The 18,088-nt window shown below is 57.9% G+C and overlaps 4 protein-coding genes across 4 annotated transcripts; 2 read left to right on the top strand and 2 right to left on the bottom strand.

The window, feature by feature from the left end:
* Positions 1–49: 49 nt before the first annotated feature.
* On the top strand, positions 50–7,373 carry ACA1_091410 (nucleoporin, putative; the record flags this gene model as incomplete). The annotated part of the gene is made up of 27 exons (XM_004334596.1): positions 50–272; positions 339–475; positions 561–780; positions 852–994; positions 1,062–1,232; positions 1,300–1,434; positions 1,497–1,781; positions 1,844–2,006; positions 2,075–2,286; positions 2,351–2,434; positions 2,495–2,690; positions 2,770–3,002; positions 3,075–3,208; positions 3,282–3,369; positions 3,445–3,606; positions 3,666–3,921; positions 3,989–4,068; positions 4,151–4,430; positions 4,493–4,663; positions 4,748–5,079; positions 5,152–5,322; positions 5,402–5,635; positions 5,724–5,857; positions 5,940–6,438; positions 6,513–6,722; positions 6,834–7,209; positions 7,291–7,373. 27 exons carry the CDS (start codon positions 50–52, stop codon positions 7,371–7,373), a joined length of 5,412 nt encoding a protein of 1,803 aa, XP_004334644.1.
* A 217-nt stretch (positions 7,374–7,590) lies between these two features.
* On the bottom strand, positions 7,591–8,202 carry ACA1_091400 (uncharacterized protein; the record flags this gene model as incomplete). Its single annotated transcript, XM_004334595.1, has 4 exons — positions 7,591–7,780; positions 7,859–7,994; positions 8,069–8,145; positions 8,195–8,202. 4 exons carry the CDS (start codon positions 8,200–8,202, stop codon positions 7,591–7,593), a joined length of 411 nt encoding a protein of 136 aa, XP_004334643.1.
* Positions 8,203–8,661: 459 nt separating this feature from the next.
* On the bottom strand, positions 8,662–9,539 carry ACA1_091390 (Ras family GTPase; the record flags this gene model as incomplete). Its single annotated transcript, XM_004334594.1, has 4 exons — positions 8,662–9,077; positions 9,172–9,241; positions 9,306–9,382; positions 9,506–9,539. The coding sequence occupies 4 exons, from the start codon at positions 9,537–9,539 to the stop codon at positions 8,662–8,664; spliced, it is 597 nt and encodes a 198-aa protein (XP_004334642.1).
* Positions 9,540–9,959: 420 nt separating this feature from the next.
* Positions 9,960–18,068, top strand: ACA1_091380 (S1 RNA binding domain containing protein; the record flags this gene model as incomplete). The annotated part of the gene is made up of 27 exons (XM_004334593.1): positions 9,960–10,235; positions 10,487–10,642; positions 10,738–10,908; positions 10,988–11,096; positions 11,178–11,365; positions 11,440–11,565; positions 11,641–11,850; positions 11,929–12,111; positions 12,209–12,358; positions 12,443–12,583; positions 12,640–12,813; positions 12,883–12,948; positions 13,027–13,317; positions 13,394–13,819; positions 13,919–14,293; positions 14,374–14,452; positions 14,537–14,641; positions 14,731–14,807; positions 14,883–15,065; positions 15,148–15,280; positions 15,373–15,461; positions 15,511–15,810; positions 15,891–16,122; positions 16,203–17,050; positions 17,140–17,376; positions 17,476–17,632; positions 17,740–18,068. 27 exons carry the CDS (start codon positions 9,960–9,962, stop codon positions 18,066–18,068), a joined length of 5,811 nt encoding a protein of 1,936 aa, XP_004334641.1.
* Between the last annotated feature and the right edge of the window lie 20 nt (positions 18,069–18,088).

Here is an 18,088-nt window from a genome sequence, read left to right as displayed (position 1 = left end):
CTTGAATCCGGAAATTGTGTCTATCAAAGCCATCTACGCCAACGAAGAAATGCGCAATAAGGAGTGTGCATCGCATGCTAGCATCACGCCGGAGATCATGTCCACTGAGCGTCTCTCAACCTGGGTGAAGGCATACGATTCGGAGAGCGGCAGGACGCTGCGGTGTGAGGTCTTCCTGGATACGGTGCACAACATCAGCATCTCCACCACTACCCACACGATGTATCGCGCTGCCGTGGAGGAGCTCTCCATCGATGCATTTGATGCCTCGAGTATGTTTCCCACCCTGAACGCCAATGCTCGGTTACCCTAACACTGGAGCGGGTTCTTTGCTGCAGATAACCACTTCACGTCGGTCGAGGGTTTCCGCTTCGACTGGACGCTCACTCCCTCGCCCAGCCACGTCCTTCAGATCGTCCCGTTCAAGGGTGCAGCGGTGGATGTCAGGAACGTCGTCCTGGAGATGGAGGAGAAGGTATGCGCTTGCCTTATGATCACCACAAAGCGGGCTGTGCCCTGCTTGTTGGCGGTGGGTTAAACTGGCGTTGCGATCTCTCCAGAATCTCAGAACAAGCAGGGTACTGGTGAAGGGTATCGACTTTGGTAAGGTCACCGTCACTGCCAGCCTCAGCGAGGCGGGCTACGGGCGTATCTCTGATACGGTAGAACTGTCTGTGCTGGAGCCCCTTCAGCTTTCGCCCAAGCTTCCCATCTTCATCGCGCCGGGTGCCGAGTATAGATACGTTCTCCAGAGCTACCCTCGGGATCGAGACCCAACAGGTTCGTGCCTGATCACAGTGGCACTTCAACAAGTGTAGGATCCATCTAACGCCTTTACCATGTGTCTCTAGATATCGACATGCCTAACACCAAGTACCAGTGGTCCACGGACAATGGCAGAGTGGCCACTGTTGACAACCTTGGCACTGTGCGGGGCGTGGACCTTGGCCAAACGAAGATTCACGTTAGATATGAGAACATCAACGAGGCTACGGTATGTGTGCTCGTGACGTGTATGCTGCTCGTGAGTGCGGTCCCTATGCTCACCTTGAGCGATACAGGGCACCGTCAACGTCGTGGCCCCGTCAAAGCTCGGTCTGAGGCTTTACGCCGAAACGGACAAGCAAGAGATCATCTCCACTACCACTTCCTGGTACCTTATCGCCAACACCACATATACGCTGGAGGTCGACGTCTACGATGCCCACGATCGTCGCCTGCACAACACCGAGGTAGACTATGCTCTCTATGCGCCGCCTTGTGTGTCCTTCCTTCTCCTCAACTCGTGCTCTTGTGCAGAACATGGTCTTTGCCGTCACGCTCCCCCGTGAGTATTTCTCCGTCGAACAGTCGAGCCAAAACAAGGCACAGCACACGATCCGCGCTCTGAAGGAAGGCAGCACCGTCATCGGCGCCGAGTTGTCCTCCATCAAGGTCTGACCCTCTCCCGCACTCGGTGGCTTGCCTTCTTTCCCTGATTCCAATTCCTCTGTCAGGCCGCCGGTCGCCATTCGTTCAAGGTCCCAGCTGTCCGCAAGGACATAGCGATCCAGTCGGCCGTGCAGGCGATCCCCCGCGAGGTCCGCCTGCCTTGGCATGAAGGCACGCCTCACACGTATGCGCTCAAGGCCACTGGTGGCAGCGACAAGTATATCTGGCTCTCGCTGGACCAGTCCGTCGTATCTGCCAGCCCCTCTGGCGTGCTCACCGTCCACTCGCTCGGAGATGCGACCGTCAGGGTTTCGGACAAGAAAAACCCTCTCAACTACGACCACGTCAAGGTTTGCCCTCCTCATTTTCTACTTCCTTGTGCAATGAACGTAACCTGTCAAGCTGCATCCAGGTGAGCGTGCTTGCTGTTGGCAAGATCGGCATTGTGGCGTCCACGGTGGAGGTCCAGGTGGGCTGGCCTCTCGTGCTGCCCGCCGCGGTGTGGGACAACTCGGGTGTTCTGTTCGACAACTGCAGCGCTCTTCCCATCGAGTGGGAAAGTTCCGATGCGACCGGTACCCAGCCTCTGCCAATCGTGCTGGCGGCCATCGCAATGATTTGCTCATATGAGATGGCCGCTCAGTGTTCGCAAAGCAGGCGTCTGGAGCTAGCGATCTGCCTCCGAATAGCTGCACCGGCCAAGAGTTCTTTGCGCTCGGCGAGGGTCAGTGCACCATTACCATCAAGTATGGCAGGTTCACGAACCAGATAACTGTTTTCGCCTACCGTCCCCTCAAGGTGGTGTCGCCCGAAAAGGACGCCCTTGTGGCGCTCGGTTCGACGGCGCAGATTGTTGTACGTGCCAGCCACGCCCCACTTTCTTCCTTGCACAAGGGCTAAAACCACTCGCACTTCGCAGTTCGAGGGCGGCCCCAAGCCGTGGCTGTACGAGCCTACTGCCTTCTACACGAGCGTTGTGCCTTTGGAGCCCGAGATGGTTAGCGTACCCGATGGCTTTAGATTCCGAGTTGGCGGTGTGCTCACCTCGCTTTTCGTTGCACAGGTTCGCGTCACCCCGAACCCGCAAGGGCTCGGAATTGCGCGCTACAGCTACAGCGTCACCTGTCTGAAGCTCGGCGATGTCAAGCTTGCGATCGAAGTGTCCAACAAGCCTACCAGGACCAACCAGCATCCGGCCTTGGCGAATGCGACCATCGATTTCTCTTGCCAAACGCCTCAGACCGTGTTCGCCTTTGCTGGTACGGTCTCTCCCTTGAGCATGGTGGAGGTGTGTGTGTGTGTGTGTGTGCAAAGTGTTCACTTGGTATGGTCGTGCAGATTACACGCCTGCGAACCAGACGGACTTCGAGGAGCGCAAGCAGCAGTGTCTGGGCGCCCTCAAGCAGACCCCTCCCTTTGAGATGGTGGTCGGTGAGGCGAGCAACCTGTTCGAAGAGTTCATCGTCAAGGGTAACCGCAAGGTCCCGATCACTGTCGCGATGATCAACAAGGACCGGAAGCGGTTCGACGACTTCTCCTCTCTCGTGCTCACCTGGGAAAGCAGCGATGAGGTACCGTCGTTCGACTCCTACGCAGGAACATTTCTTAGAGAATCTTACCCTCTCTCTTCCACGCCACCCTAGACCCTTGCGTCATTCCTCCCCTCGTCGAGTGTGAGCACCCGTGTCCTGCACATCAAGGCTGACTCAGGAGACGTCAACATCCGAGTTGGCGTTCTGGGATACAATGAGCAGGCGCTCAAGGAGGCTTCACCCACGTATGTGACCTCATCGTCTGCGTGTACAACTGGCGCGGTTCTACTCACCATCTCTCCCGCGAGGGTGAAACAGGATTGCGGCTCCGGTGCTCGATAAGCAGGCTCTTAGTCGCTCGTTCACCCTGAGGATTAGATCGAATGTGGAAGTGAACCCGACCAATGTATACCCTGCCTCGAGCTGATTCAATCTGCTTTAAGTCGTGCTGACCTCTGCCTGTGAAAACCTTCTCCTCCAGGTGGCCATCTTCAACGACGACAGCAACACTGTCGAGTTGGTCGCTAGCCGCGGTTCGGGCATCTACAGCTACACCTCGAACAACACCAATGCCGCGACCATTCATCCCAGCGGAAACGCTTCTCGCGCCAGCATTTCTCCCAAGCGCCCGGGCATCGCTAAGGTGCACCATCCCGTATCCGACATCCCCCCAGACAAAGATGCTAAACTATCACTCGTCAGGTGACCGTCAGTGACATTTGCCTCGAGGACTCGACACCCGCGACTTCGATCGTCACCATCTCCGAAGTGGGAACGATCATTCTCGCCGCCCGCGATATGTTGCGCATCAACGACGAGATGGAGGTGCAGGTCGAGATCCGCGATCAGTCTGGCAATCAGTTCCCTGTGGAGCAACTCGGACGAATGGACCTCTCCGCGCATACCGACAATGACATCATCTCTGTGGAGAAGCGGGACGGTCGCTTCCTCGTCCGCGGTACCACAATCCTCTCTACTCAGCGAGCACCCCATCAAGCTAACGGTTTGTTTCGCCCCGTTCCCAGGAAACGGCCTCGGTATCGCCAGAATCACCATTACCGCGAGGACCAAGAACGGACGCACTATCACGAGCCAGCCCAAGGCGGTAACGTTATCTCTCTTTGCCCCCCCCCCACGAAGGACTGAGCAGAGGCCTAATCCATCTCTCGTGTGTGTATTTTGTGCAGATCCACGTCTTCCCCCCTCTGCACATACGCCCGGAGCGATTGGTGTTGCTGCCCGGTGGCGCATACCAGATCAAGTGGAGCGGCGGCCCTCCCGTGCGCGTTGAGGTGGCGTTCTCTGTGGACAATACCAGCGTGTGCGAGGTCGATGCTGCCGGCCGAGTGGTCGCGCGAGAAGTCGGAAGTACCACGCTCGTTGCGTCGGCGCAAGCCACCGACGAGCAGGGCAACCGCCACGACTACGGCTCGACCGTCATCGATGTCACTGTGCGCCCGCTTTCAGGTACCGCTCCACCCCCTTGTGTTGAGAGCGTTTCAATTCCTTACAAGTTTTGCGCTACGTAGGCATCCGCATTCACAGCAACACGAACCGCCTGATCGTTGGCACGGAGATGACCGTTCGCGTGATTGGTCCCGACGGTGAAACGCCGTTCACCCTGGGAGCTGTCGGCATCGCCTTCGGCTGGGAGTCATCCGACCCGAGCGTCGCTGCCATGGTGCCCATCTACAAGGAAGGTAGGCTGCCCCTGACCCTGGCCTCCATCGCCTCAGTGATTGTGGGTTCCTGACCAACCTTTTTTTCTCCATTTCTGTGTAAAGCTGGAGTTTCGCTGGAGAAGGAGCATGGCTTCTCTGTGCGCGTTCAGGCCAAGAAAGCGGGCATTGCTCGCATCAGCGTGTCTGCTGATGGCACCGAGGCCTGGGCGGCGACGCTCCAAGTGGAAGTGGTCGACGGCCTGGTGCTCTTCACGCCGGCGGAGCTGCTGTTGACCCACTCCTCGCGGTTCAACATTCGGACCAACAAGGACGCCACGGGCAAGCTCCATTATCGTCTTCTGAGCGAACAGCCCACGCCCGCCGACTGTCACCAGATCATCGCCATCGGCCACGCCGCTCTCGAGCACATGACTACCAACACTGCGGTCAACCAGGTATGGCGCCGCGAGACTCTTGCCCTGCACGGGAGTGGAAGTTGGACTAATCAAGCACCTCCACGCATCTAGCTCGCCACGATTGAGGAGAGAGGCGACGGCCTCCTCATCACGGGCAACTCCTCCGGAGAAGCCTACATCTTGATCTCGGACGACTCGGAGCATCAGTCTGTCGTCGTCAAGGTGGTCGTTAAGCCCGTGCACCAGCTCCAACTGCTCCCGGCCTCTGTCATCTACGATCAGGTACGCCGTATCTCTTCGCTCTCCACGCAGCAAACGACTGAACTCGCCATTGATCCCTCTGTCTGTTGGCTTTGTACAGCTGCCCGTCGGTGCCCTGATGGACTTCAACATCATTCTGCGAGACAACGAGGGAAGAGCCTTCAGCAGCACCGGCAACTTCGAGTTCAGCTACGACCTCGACGTGATCAACGTCATCAACGTGAGCCCGGGCAAGACCAACGAGTCGATCCAAGTGGAGGCCCTCCGTCCCGGCGAGGCCATCCTTCGTGTGTTCACCAGCACCAAGAGCATTCCTCTCGACGACTACGTCAAGGTCACTTTCTGTTCCCCCCCCTCCCAAGGCCTAGCCCTGCTGTTTGCGTTCAGCTGACATCCGCCTCGTGTTACTGTACATTCTTCAGTTCCACGTGGGCCATGGCATCACCCCTCCCGAGCCGGTGGTTCACAAGGGCGGCAGCATCCATTTCGACCTGACGAGCAAGCCCGAAGGCAGCGGCGGCGGCCTCTGGAGCTCCGAGGACGAGCGGGTCCTTAGGTACGCGCCTGCCCCACCCTGTCGTCGCAGCGTAATTCGCTAATATTTGGCTAACGACCGCATGTGTGGGTGATATGCGCAGCGTGCACCATCAATCGGGTGTGGCTACGGCCCGCAACGTCGGTAAGACGCACGTGTTCTACAACAGCACGGGAGTGCACACGTTCACCGAGGTCACGGTCGAGCAAGTGGGCAAGGTGGTGGTGAAGACCGAGGGCAGCCCCCAGGTGACCAACGTCAAGAACCCCGTGACCGGCGAGGTCGAGGAGTACCGGTTCGGCGTTACCTACTACACGGCCGGCAACAAGCAGCTCAAGTCGAACGTCCGCGTGAAGCACAACATCTTCCTCTCGTGCAGCGTCGTCGAGACCGAGTGGGCCACCGCCTCCTCCGTGCAGGATCTCGCCACCGGTCAAGATTACTGCGTGATCCACCCGCGCACCCCGGCCTCGCTCAAGATCCGGTTCATCGACAGCATTCACTTGATCGTGCGGGTCTCCGACGCCAAGCAGACGTACAACTTTACGCACACCGAGGCTATCGAGTACCTGCCGGCCTTCATCGTCGTCACGCCCACAACGGTACGCCTGAAGCCCTTGCTTGCACGTCGCGCACACCAATATCGCGTCTAACGCTTGTCCACTTGCCCGCGCAGATCACAATCCCCATTGGCAGCAAGTCGGCGCGTCTCGAGGTGCGGACCAAGGCCAACATCCACCTCCGCTCCAGCGACGAGCGCATCAGCGCCAAGAGAATCTCGACCGACCCGAACACCGACAAGATGGTGTACGAGATCAACGCCGAGGACACGCGCAAGGAGCTCCAAAACGTTGTGATCACTCTCGACAACCCGTACACCGGACAGGTTTCGCATCCCCCCCCCGTTCACATTGATTCATGTGATGCATGCGCAACCGATCGTATCAGCTCACGCGCGATTCGTTTCGTTTGTCTCTCCTTATGATGATGATCACAGCAAGAGCATGTGACGGTAAACTATGGCGAGACGGCCCTGGCCACCACCAGCAAGCGGGATACGGAACAGGCCGCGCACCGCTTCCCCTTCCTCCCCGAAGCAGTGGTCCTGCCGCTGCTGACCACCGGCGCCTTGACCGCCCTCGCCGGCCTCGTTTGGGTCGCGCTCTGGATCGCTCGCCGCCTCCGACCTGCCCCGGACACCTACCCGGCCGTACCGACCATGTCCGGCGCATTCCAGACCCCGGGGCCTCGACCCCTGGGACAGCAGACCCCGGGACCGACGCCAGGGTCGGCGTATCCTCAGACCCCGGGCGCATACCTTCAGAGCCCCTTCCAGTCGCTCAGCCCGAGCTCCAGCTACACCCACAGCCTCAGTACGTCTTGGCCTTCTCTGTGTCGTGTGCGTGTGTGTGTGTTCCTAGGCTGACCTGCTCCTCTCTCATTCTCCATTTTAGACTCGCCACTGAGGCCTGTGGCTCCTCGCCGACGAGCGGCTTTCTCGCCGGTCGACAGTCCTTTCCTGGACGGGCGCACGTAGTTGGTTGATCACCAACTTCTCCTCGTCTCGCTCTTGTCTCTTGCCTCTCTGCTTCTCTCTCTCTTTCTTCCTCTTCGTTTAATTTATTTGGTTTCGTGTGCATCGAGTGAGGCTCTCGTCACACAACAGGCCATTCCCCCTCCCAATAAGGACCATCAACTTCATCATGTTACGTGTGGTCTCTTTACAAAATGGAAGTGCGTTGTTGCGTTACATGTTAGTCGCCGAGCAAGTAGTCGGGGACCTTCTTCTTGTTCTTCTTCTTCTCCTTGAACTGCTTCACAGCCTTCTTCGACAGCTTCACCTTCTTGGGTATCGTGCACTGCTGCTGCCACTGCTGTTCGTCGAAGTAGTGCGCGATCTGTCGTCCTGCCGGGTCGTCATATCCCTTGCGCTTGGCCTGGAACCTGATCACGCACACGCACACGCACAACACGACGGCTTAGTGTGCGCCAGGCGGACCCCGAGCCTGCTGGGTTGCCTACCTGCCCGTGCGTGCGTTGAAGGTGCCCACTTGGCTGTAGCCCGCGTCCTCGGCCATCAGTCGAGCCGCCAGCTCTTTGTCGGGGTCGCCCACCGCCGCGGCAGTTGTGGATGCTACGGCAGGGGCGGCAGCAGCACCTGTGGCAGCAACTCCTTGGGCAGCATTGTAATAGTTGGAGTTGTCTTGCTGCGGTTGCTGCCCGTAGTAGTACTGGGCGTAGTAGGTCTCGTAGTAGAGTTGTGGATTAAATTCAGGCCGAGCTGAAAGATCTGTGAATTGTTCCTCCGACTGCCGCTTGACCTGGAGATCGGCCCGCAGCAGGCTGCAGTTCCACCACGTCAGCATCTCCTGCAATGTGAAGGGTCCTCGCTCGGCTCCCGTGTCGTCCAGGTACACCCAGCCCTCCTCTCTCGCCGCCTCTGTCGCCGGCGCATCCTCTGTGGTTGTTGCACGAGGTGCCGTCTCTTCCTTGCTTTCATCTGTTGATGCTTCTACTTCAACGGCCCCACCTGCGGGTGCTGCATCTTCTGGCCGCTCCATCTTATAAAAATATTTATAAAAAGAGTAAAAAAGAAAAGAAAGCAACGGGGAAGGCAAAGAGTTGATGAGGAGGAAATAAACAAACATTTGCCACAACCCTCATGGGGATAGTTGTAACATCATCATCGAGTGTATCTTACAGGAATATGAGGAGAAGAGGAGGCAGAGAGAATGGCGAGGAGAGGCGTTGTGATGTCCGGGAATCGAATCGGCGAGATGAAGTTGCCTTGCAGTGAAGAAAGAAGGGAAGAGGAGAGGTACGCTCTAGAACAGGAGGCACTTCTTCTCCTTCTTGGGCTTGGCGGGTCCGGATGGCTTGTCGGGTCTGCCAATGACTGCTCTGATGGCCTCCTCGAACACCCTCTTCAATCCCTCCTGCGTAAGCGCCGAGCACTCGAAATAGGCCTCCGCGCCGATGTCCTCCGCCATCTTCTTGCCCATGTCGGGTGTTGGCGCCTTCTCTCCCTTGAGGCTTTCCATCGTAGCCTTGTCTTCCCTCAAATCGATCTTGGTGCCCACGAGGATGCATTTGGCGCCTGGGCAGTGGTGGCTGATCTCGGGGTACCACTTGGTCTTGATGTTGTCGAAGCTTGCCGGGGACACGACGGAGAAGCAGAGAAGGAACACATCAGTCTCAGGGTAGCTCAGCGCCCTCAGTCGTGCGTACTCCTCCTGACCAGCTGGAGAGACATGTGCGTGAGCCCACTATCCAACGTTGCCGGGCATTGAGGAGCCCCCCCCCGATCAATAAAATTGAAGGGGAAGGAAGCTTACCAGTATCCCAGAGAGCAAAGTTGATGAGCTTTCCATCAACCTCGACACCGGTCGTGAAGTTGTCGAACACCTGCCCAGCAATGACAAGAGTAAGAATTTTGATTAAGACAAGAGGGTGGCGGTTGGGGACGAACCGTGGGCACGTAGTCGACGGGGAATCTGTTCTCAGTGTAAGAGATAAGAAGCGAGGTCTTACCGACAGCGCCGTCACCTGGTGATGAGAAGTAAGGGTGTAAATGAAAGGCCCATTCACATTGTCTTCTCTTATCTTCTAATCTAAAACCTCCGAAAGGACGGCAAGAGGATAGGTTGATGAATGAAGGATTCAACGTACCGACGACGACGCACTTGACGTTTTGCATGGCCATCTTTGATTATAAAATAATAGCTGACTCGCGGTCTTTCCTGTTCTCTTTCACGCAGCAATGTAATCAATTCGATTCAACGCCGCGGTCGTCTGCGAAATCAACTCTCTGGACGCTGGGCTATTTTGTCTCGTTGCGCAGCGCGAAAGTCTCGTTTCGGCTAACGGCGTACGAATGTAATGCAGAGCCAATGGCCCACGCGGCGGTTCGAAATTGCTGAAATATGAAAGGAATGAAAAGAACGTTGCGATTCTTGGCTTCTTCTGTGCGGACGTTGTTTTGGACGTGGACGGAGACAGGTGGAGAGTGTAGCGGCCGGAGCGATACCCCAGATTTCTTCATTCTGCAACGGATCCGATTTTGTGCGCACATCTCACAAGAATGTCGAAGCGCCAGACTGCTGTGGCCACAAAGAAGAGGAAGATGGAGGACGAGGATCTGCCGCGAGGTGGTGGAAGTGCCGTCACGCCTCTTGAGGTGAGAAAAATTCACAAACAGGCCGATTCCGATTTCCTGTTCGAGATTAAATCGAGCAAGGGCAAGAAGGGTGCCAAGAGCCCCGCCAAGAAGGACACACGAAAGAAGCGCAAGCCGGCGGAAGATGACGAAGATGATGACAAGCCGAAGGACGGCGAAGGTCTTGCCAGCTCCGTGACGGCGTTCAATTTTCCCAAATTCATCGAACCTCTCCGATTCAAGGTGCCTTCTCCGATCCCACCATCTACAGCACCGCGTTGCGGCTCGACAATCATCGTTGAAGTTCCCTATACCATAAACACCACACCCGGAGCTGAAACCATTACCAACCGTGTGGTCGGCGTGAGCGGCCGGAAGGTCGCTCATACGCGCACATGAGTTGCCGCACGAGCCTATGGGCCGACCAAGCCTGCTGCTTATTATTTTTAAGATGCACTTCATCTCACGCCACACCACTTCGTGTTACGCCGCAGAGCTTGGCCCCCGGCACGTCGCTGCTCGGTGCGGTTACCAAGGTCAAGGACTTCAAGATGCACCTCACCTTGCCAAGCGGGCTGACTGGCGTTGTGCCCATCACCGAAGTGACCGACACACTCAGCGAGCTCTTGGCCAGCAAAGTCGACGACGAGGTACAGTCCCCCTTATTCCCCCGATCTGGTAATTACACAACGATGCACTCACAGACGTACGTCGTATGTACGCGATGCACGTGGCCTCTTCTCAGGATGACGTGTTGCCCAAGATGTCTGCCTTCTTCAAGCCGGGCCAGCTCGTTCCGTGTGTGATCAAGGCTCTGGAGGAACGCGAGAAGGGCAACAAGAAGAACGTCGTCCTCTCTCTCCGTCCCTCTCTTCTCAACCAGAATCTGGCCATCGGCAACATCACGCCCGGCATGGTATTGCCACCTAGCCGGTGTTACAACCGAATGTGTTACGCCGTGTACTGACTGGCACCTTCTTCTCTCCCTCACCAAGGCCATCCACGGAAGTGTGAAGAGCGTGGAGGATCACGGTTACATCATCTCCTTTGGAACGAACGAATTTACGGGCTTCTTGGTGAAGGACACCGCTGAGATGACTGAGGGTATATACAAGGCCTTGGCTATATTGTGCTCTCCCTTCCAGCATGGCCATGCTGACCGTCACTTCTTTTGCTTCTTATTAGACGAGGAATCTCAGACTGCTCAGTTCGTTGTCGGCCAGCCCGTGGCTTGCGTGGTGGATTCGGTCAAGCGGGAGAACAACACTGTCACAGTTCACTACGACCCGGACAAATTCAGCACGGCTGTTACCAAGGACAACAACGTCTTCACCATTCAGACGCTCAAGGCCGGCATGCTCATCAACGCTCAGGTACTGTTGCAAGCGCCATTCGGCTACCACCCGGCATTGCGGCTAACCGTAGTCTCGCTTGTTGGAACATGCAGGTCAAGAAGGTCTACAAGCAAGGCCTCTTCCTTCAGTTCCTGGGCTACTTCGGTGGTACTGTGAGCAGCCAGCACCTTGGCTGTCCGCTGTCCAAGCTGAGCGCGAATTACCCCGAGGGCAAGAAGGTTTGTCCCCGTGTTGAGCGCTCCCGTGTGCACGCGCTCGCGATCATCTAACATTGCTCGCAATCACCGCCTCAGGTGCTGGGCCGCATCGTGCACGTCGACTACGAGAACAAGATGGCCTCGTTCAGCTTGCTTCCGCACATCGTCAAGTACCAGGCCTACGAATTCCCCGAGGCTGTGCACATCGGCCAGCGTTTCGAGGCGGCCAAGGTCACCATGGTGGACAAGCGCAACGGCCTGTTCCTCGAGCTTCCCACAGAGCCCGCCCAAGCGGCCTTCGTTCCCGTATGTTACATCGCCTTTCTTTTCCCCCTCGGCGAGGCATTAGCGAGGCGCTGACCCGAAACCTTTACCTCTTGGCAGGCGACGCTGGTTTCGGACGAGTCCGAAGAGAACCTGAAGAAGTATCGTATGGGGCGAGAGGTCGTCTGCCGTGTGGTGAGCCGCGACCCCTTGGAGGGTGTGGTCACCGTTGCCATGAAGCAGTCGATCCTCGACCTCGCCTTCCTGCGCCGCGAGGACATCCCCATCGGCAAGAAGCTGAAGGTACGCATTCCGCTGAGAAAAAGTCACCCACGCGCCATTGTGAATCAACAACGGGACAAGTGAGTCTCACCAAACGCTGTCGTTTCGTTCGCCGCAGGGAACCATACTGGAGCTGGTGCCCAAGGGCATGGTGATTTCTCTCACCAAGTCCATCAGGGCCTTCTGCCCCTCGTCCCAGATGTCCGACATCACCCAGCTACAGAACCCTGCTGCCCACTTCAAGATTGGTGATACGATCAAGTGCAAGGTATGAATGACCTCACTTCTCACATCCTTCACCGGGACCACGTCTAAGCGATGCGTTCTCTCTCTCGATGCTACGTGCGTGCAGGCACTCTCCGTGGACCCGGTCGCCGGCAGGGTGATCGTGACCTGCAAGAAGTCGCTCGTCTCCTCTGACCTGCCGGTGATCACTTCGTTCGAGGACGCCGAGCCCGGCGTGCAGTCGCACGGCTACATCTCGTCGGTCAAGGTTCGTGCTCTCCTCCCTCGTTGCACATGGCCAACTTAGCTAACCTGCGTTTTTAGGAATACGGCGTGTTCGTCACTTTCTTCAACGGCGTCACGGGTCTGGTCGGGCTGAGCCAGCTGAGCAACAACTTTGTGGACAACCCCGAGAAGGTCTACACGGCCGGCCAGGTCGTCAAGTGCCACGTCCTCACGTGCGACGCCCAGAAGAAGCGAATCTCGCTCTCCTTTTTGGTACCATTCGCCGTCACACTCACTCGAGTGCTGGCAGTCGCTCACTCCCCGATCCATGCGCATGCACAGAAAAAGCAAAAGCAGGAGGTTCTCGAGAATGAGGCTTACAACTGGAACGAGCTCAAAGTCGGAAGCGTACGTCGATGAATCCTTCCCTCGGCTCGGCGTGATCGCGTTCGCGTTTTAACGTTTGTGACGAACGAACGACTACAGATGGTCAGCGGCACGGTCAAGTACCTGGTGGACGGCGCTGTCCGTGTTGAGCTGAGCGGCGGAATCGCCGGCGTTCTTCCCAACCCGCACCTCTCCGACCATGTCGGTCACTGCGAAGCGATCAGGGCCACCCTCTCGAAGGGGTCGGTGCTGAAGGAGATGCTCGTGTGGAGCAAGAACGAAGCGCAGAAGAGGATCACCCTCTCGTGCAAGCCCAGCCTCATCGAAGCCGCCAAGTCCGGCCAACTCCTTCAAGCCAGGGAGGACTTCACGAGCGGCACGCTCTCGACCGTACGTGCTGCCTCCGCGCCACTTGCGTGCGAACACTATAAGGCAGTGGCTCACATTGTTGGCATTCCAAACACAGGGAATAATTCGCGGTATTGAGACCTTTGGTTGCTTCGTCGAGTTCGCGAACTCCATCGCCGGTCTCGCCTACGTGACGAACCTGGTGGACGGCCCGCTCGACGACCTCAAGACGCGCTTCACCGTGGGCCAGACGGTCCGGGCGCGCGTCGTCGACAGCACGGGCGATAAGCTCAGCCTCACCCTGAAGCCCTCGCAGTGCGGCCCCAACACCTCGATCTCCTTCCTCCAGTCCTACTTCAAGGAGGAGGAGGCCATCGCCAGCTCCAAGCCCGAGGGTGCCGCGCCCAAGCCGAAGGTGAACTGGTCGGCCTTTGAGATCGGCTCGTCCGTCGAGGCCACCATCAAGATCCTCAAGGACTTTGGTGCCGTGCTCACCTTTGCCGACCCCAACGTCACCGGTTTCGCCGTCAAGGACCAGATTCCCGTACGTGCTTACCTCTCCAACCACCCCGCTTTCCTCTTTGCTCAGCAGCACCTTGCGATTCATGTTCTCACTCATTCCTTCCCGCTCGATCGATTGTAGGAAGACAACGAGGAGCTGACCGAGGGGGCCAAGGTCAAGGCCGTGGTGCTGGACATCGACAAGCAGCGCTACATCATCGACGTGTCGCTCCAGCCGGAGCTGATCAGCGCCGCGCTCCCTGCCAGCTCGCAGCCCGCGAAGAAGACCGCCAAGCGCAAGTCCAAGGGCAGCAACGAGGCCGAGGGGCTCAAGGTGGGCGATGAGGTGGAGAGCAGGGTGGAGCTGATCAAGGGCTCCTACCTCGTCGTCTCCGTTCCGTCGACCAAGCCGGGCGTCCACGTCGGCTACGTCGCCACCAAGGACTGCAACACTCAGCACACCGACCCCTTCTCCAAGTTCATCATCCACGAGAAGTGCAAGGCCATCGTCAAGGAGGTGCGTTTACCGTTCCGCCCATCCATCCATCCATCCACCCATCAATCAAACCTCTCCTGACCCACTCCGTCCTCGCGCAGATTCCCTCGACGCCCAACAGCCGTATGCTGTTGCTGCTGTCCAAGATCGAGAAGGAGGAGGACAAGAAGAAGAAGAATCGTGCGTTGCTGCTCTCAAGCCTCCTTTTCCAAACATCAACGACATCGCGTGTGCTAACTGAACAGTGCTTTCCCCCTCTTCCAGCCGCCATCGACGTCACCGACTTGAAGGCCGGCAACATTGTCAAGGCCAAGATCACCTCCGTTCTGCCCACCCAGCTCAACGTCTCCCTGGGCTCGCACATCCGAGGTGCCCTTTTGTCTCTCTCTCTCTCTCTCTTCGCCACTGGCGCGAATGAACATGCATCGCTAATGTTCATTTCCCTCCGCTGATCTCAGGCCGCGTCCACATTACGGAGATTGCTGATGACATCTCCCAGCTGAACGGTCACGCCAACCCTCTGCTAAAGTACACGGTGCGTTCGCCCTTCATGCTCAGCAATAGAACGTCGTTGAGCTCAAACATTCGGGGCTGGGTGTTTTTGGCGTAGATCGGGGACCACATCGAGGGCAAGGTGCTGGACGTCGTGCTGAGGGCCAAGCACAGGCTGCTGCCCATCTCGCACCAGAACCCGGTCACCTCCCGCTCCGTGGATCTCAGCCTCCGTCCGGCGGATCTCGCCCTCGGCGAGGGCCAAGCCGCCCCGCGCAGGACGCTCGAGACTCTCAGCGTGGTACGCCCTTCGGAAGCGCTCTTCTTGGCACCGTCGGACCGTGCACTGACCTCAATTCGGTGGGGTGTTTGTTTTCACTCAGGGTGAAAAACTGCTGGGCGTTGTGGACAGAGTGACCCCTGACGGCGTGTGGGTGTCCGTCACCTGCATCCTGAAGGGACGCGTCTTCATCTTGGACATGTCCGACAGCGCCAAGGACATTCGTGACCTTTCCGGTTCGTGTCCTGCACCCGCCCGGCCACGAGCGCGTCGCTGTCCACTTACATTCACTCACTCTTTGAATTTGCTCTACGCCCCCCCCCCACAGAGAAGTACGCGGTTGGAACCGCCGTTACGTGCTACGTCAAGCACGTGGACACACAGAAGAAGGCCCTCGATTTGACGCTCGTTCCCAACGTACGCCCATCAACGTTGTTCTCTCTCTCTCTCTATGTGTGTAGTGAAGGGAGTCTTGACATCACCACCCACGCACTCACTACAGAAGGGCACCGAGATCAAGCCGGGAACCGTCGTTCTGGGCCGCATCTCCAAGATCCTGCCGGGCGTCGGTGTCAACATGCAGCTCTCGCCCCACACCTACGGACGCGTGTTCATCACCGACATCGCCGACGACTACACCGAGAACCCGCTTGCAGACCTCAAGGAAGGCGACGTCAGAGAGTGCTACGTCCTGGGTGCCAAGGGCAACAAGGTCGATCTGTCCCTCCGTCCCTCTCGCGTCAACAACCTGCAAGTGCCCAAGGAGGTCCGTATTTCTACGCTCTCGCTTGATCGCATCAAAGGGGGCTAACCTTTCATTTGTGTGACGTTGGTCAACGGCTGCAGCAACTCGCATTCCCCGAGATCGAGTCGGTTGCCGACCTCGCCGTGGGCAAGATGGTCCGTGGCTACGTCACGGAGACCTCCACTAGCGCGGTCTTTGTGGCGCTCAACAGGTCGCTCAGCGCCCGTATCACGCGACGCGAGCTCGGCCAGTCGCCCGTCAAGAAGATCGGCGTGGCCTTCCCCGTGGGCAAGCTGGTCGAGGCCAAGGTCAAGTCCATCGGCAAGAGGAAGAGTGCGTCATCATTTCTCATTTCTCATTTCTCTTTTCTTTTCCCTTTTGCTCACCTTCGCGTCTCTCTCTCTGAAATGCAGAGAACGAAGCCAAGATCGAGCTGACACTGGGCACGCGGGGCTCGAAGAAGCTCGCATTCGGTGACCTCAAGGAGGGAATGAAGGTCAAGGCCACGATCCAGAGCGTCAAGGAGAAGAACCTGCTGGTGCAGATCAAGCGCAGCAAGCTGATCGGCATGTGCCGCATCTCGGAGCTGTCCGACGACTTCGTCGACCACCCGGCCAAGTACTACAAGGAAGGCGACGCCGTGAAGGCGCTGGTGATCAAGATCGATCCGGAGCGACAGCGCTTCGAGGTCTCGCTCAAGCCGTCCCACTTCGAGGGCGACATCGACTCGAGCGACGAGGAGACCGCCAAGCCCAAGAAGCAGCGCAAGAGCAAGAAGGCCAAGAAGCAGCTCGACGACTCCGCGGACAGCATGCTGCAGGACAGCGACGACGAAGACGAAGAGAACCTTCTTGTCGTGTCCAAGAGCGACTCTGAGGCCGAGGAGGCCGAGGAGGACGAGGAAGAGGAGGAAGATGGCGACGAGATGAAGGTCGAGGGCCTGGCGCCGGTTGGGTTCGACTGGGGCGATGCCACGCCAACCAAGGCGGAGCCCATCGAGTCCAAGAAGAGGAAGAGGAGCGCCAAGGCGGCGGACGACGACGAGGCCAAGGAGAACGAGGAGGAGATCGAGCTCGAGGAAAAGAAGGGCAAGAAGAAGCGCGCCAAGAAGGCGCAGCAGGCTGCCGAAGAGGAGGAGCTCGCGGCCAAGGAGGAGGAGCTCCTGGCCGAGGCCCTCCCCAAGACGGCCGACGACTACGAGAAGCTGCTCCTCGCCTCCCCCAACTCCTCCTTCCTGTGGATCAAGTACATGGCCTTCCAGGTACACTTCGACCACCACCACTTCCACAACAGAGCCATCTCATCTCTGCGCGGTGCTTCGGTCTAATTCTTCTTCTTCTGCGCGAACAGCTGTCTATTGCGGAGATCGACAGGGCCAGGGAGATCGCCGAGCGGGCGCTCAAGCGGATCAACTTCCGCGAGGAGCAGGAGAAGCTCAACGTGTGGGTCGCCCTGATGAACCTGGAGAACAAGCACGGCTCCAACGAGTCGCTCATGCAGGTCTTCCAGCGCGCCCTCACCTACAACGACCCCAAGACCGTCAACCTCCAGCTCGTCGGCATCTACGAGCGCAGCGAACAGTACAAGGTGCGCGTGCGTTGTGTGCGTGTTGTGTGTGTGTGGTGTCCTCGATGATCACGCTGTCTAACGAATGGTGATCTCTTGTTTTGTGTTGCTCGACAACAGCTGGCCGAAGAGCTCTACAAGGCGATGACCAAGAAGTTCAAGCACAGCTGGCAGATCTGGCTCCGCTACTCGCAGTTCCACCTCAAGAACCTCCACTCCATCGAGGGCGCTCGCAAGGTCCTCGAGCGTGCCCTCCAGGTGCTCCCCAAGAAGAAGCGTACGTGTCCCGTCTTCTTGTGTGTCCTCGTCATAATCAAATGTCATAGTGTCTTGTCATATGCTGACATCGACAGCGATGATGGCGGTGGTGGTGTGGCAACGCAGACATTGGCGTGATCTCGAAGATGGCGCAGATGGAGTTCAAGCACGGATCGCCGGAGCGAGGAAGGACGATCTTCGAGGGCATTCTGAGCAACTACCCCAAGCGAGTCGACATCTGGGGCATCTACATCGACATGGAGCTCGCCCTGGGCGACCACGGGGCCATCCGCAACCTGTTCGAGAAGGTGACCACCCTCCAGCTGTCGTCCAAGAAGATGCGCTACTTCTTCGAGCGCTACCTCAAGTTCGAGAAGGAGCACGGCACCAAGGAATCGGTCGGCCACGTGCGCGAGAAGGCCCGCCAGTACGTCCTCTCCAAGTCGCAAGAGTAGGGCTGACGTGGCACCGGGCA

Source organism: Acanthamoeba castellanii, assembly GCF_000313135.1.
Source record: "Acanthamoeba castellanii str. Neff unplaced genomic scaffold scf7180000084645, whole genome shotgun sequence".
In the NCBI taxonomy this organism is placed as follows: Eukaryota; Discosea; order Longamoebia; family Acanthamoebidae; genus Acanthamoeba; species Acanthamoeba castellanii.
Note: the sequence above shows the minus strand (reverse complement) of the source record. Positions and strands in the feature narration are given on the sequence as shown.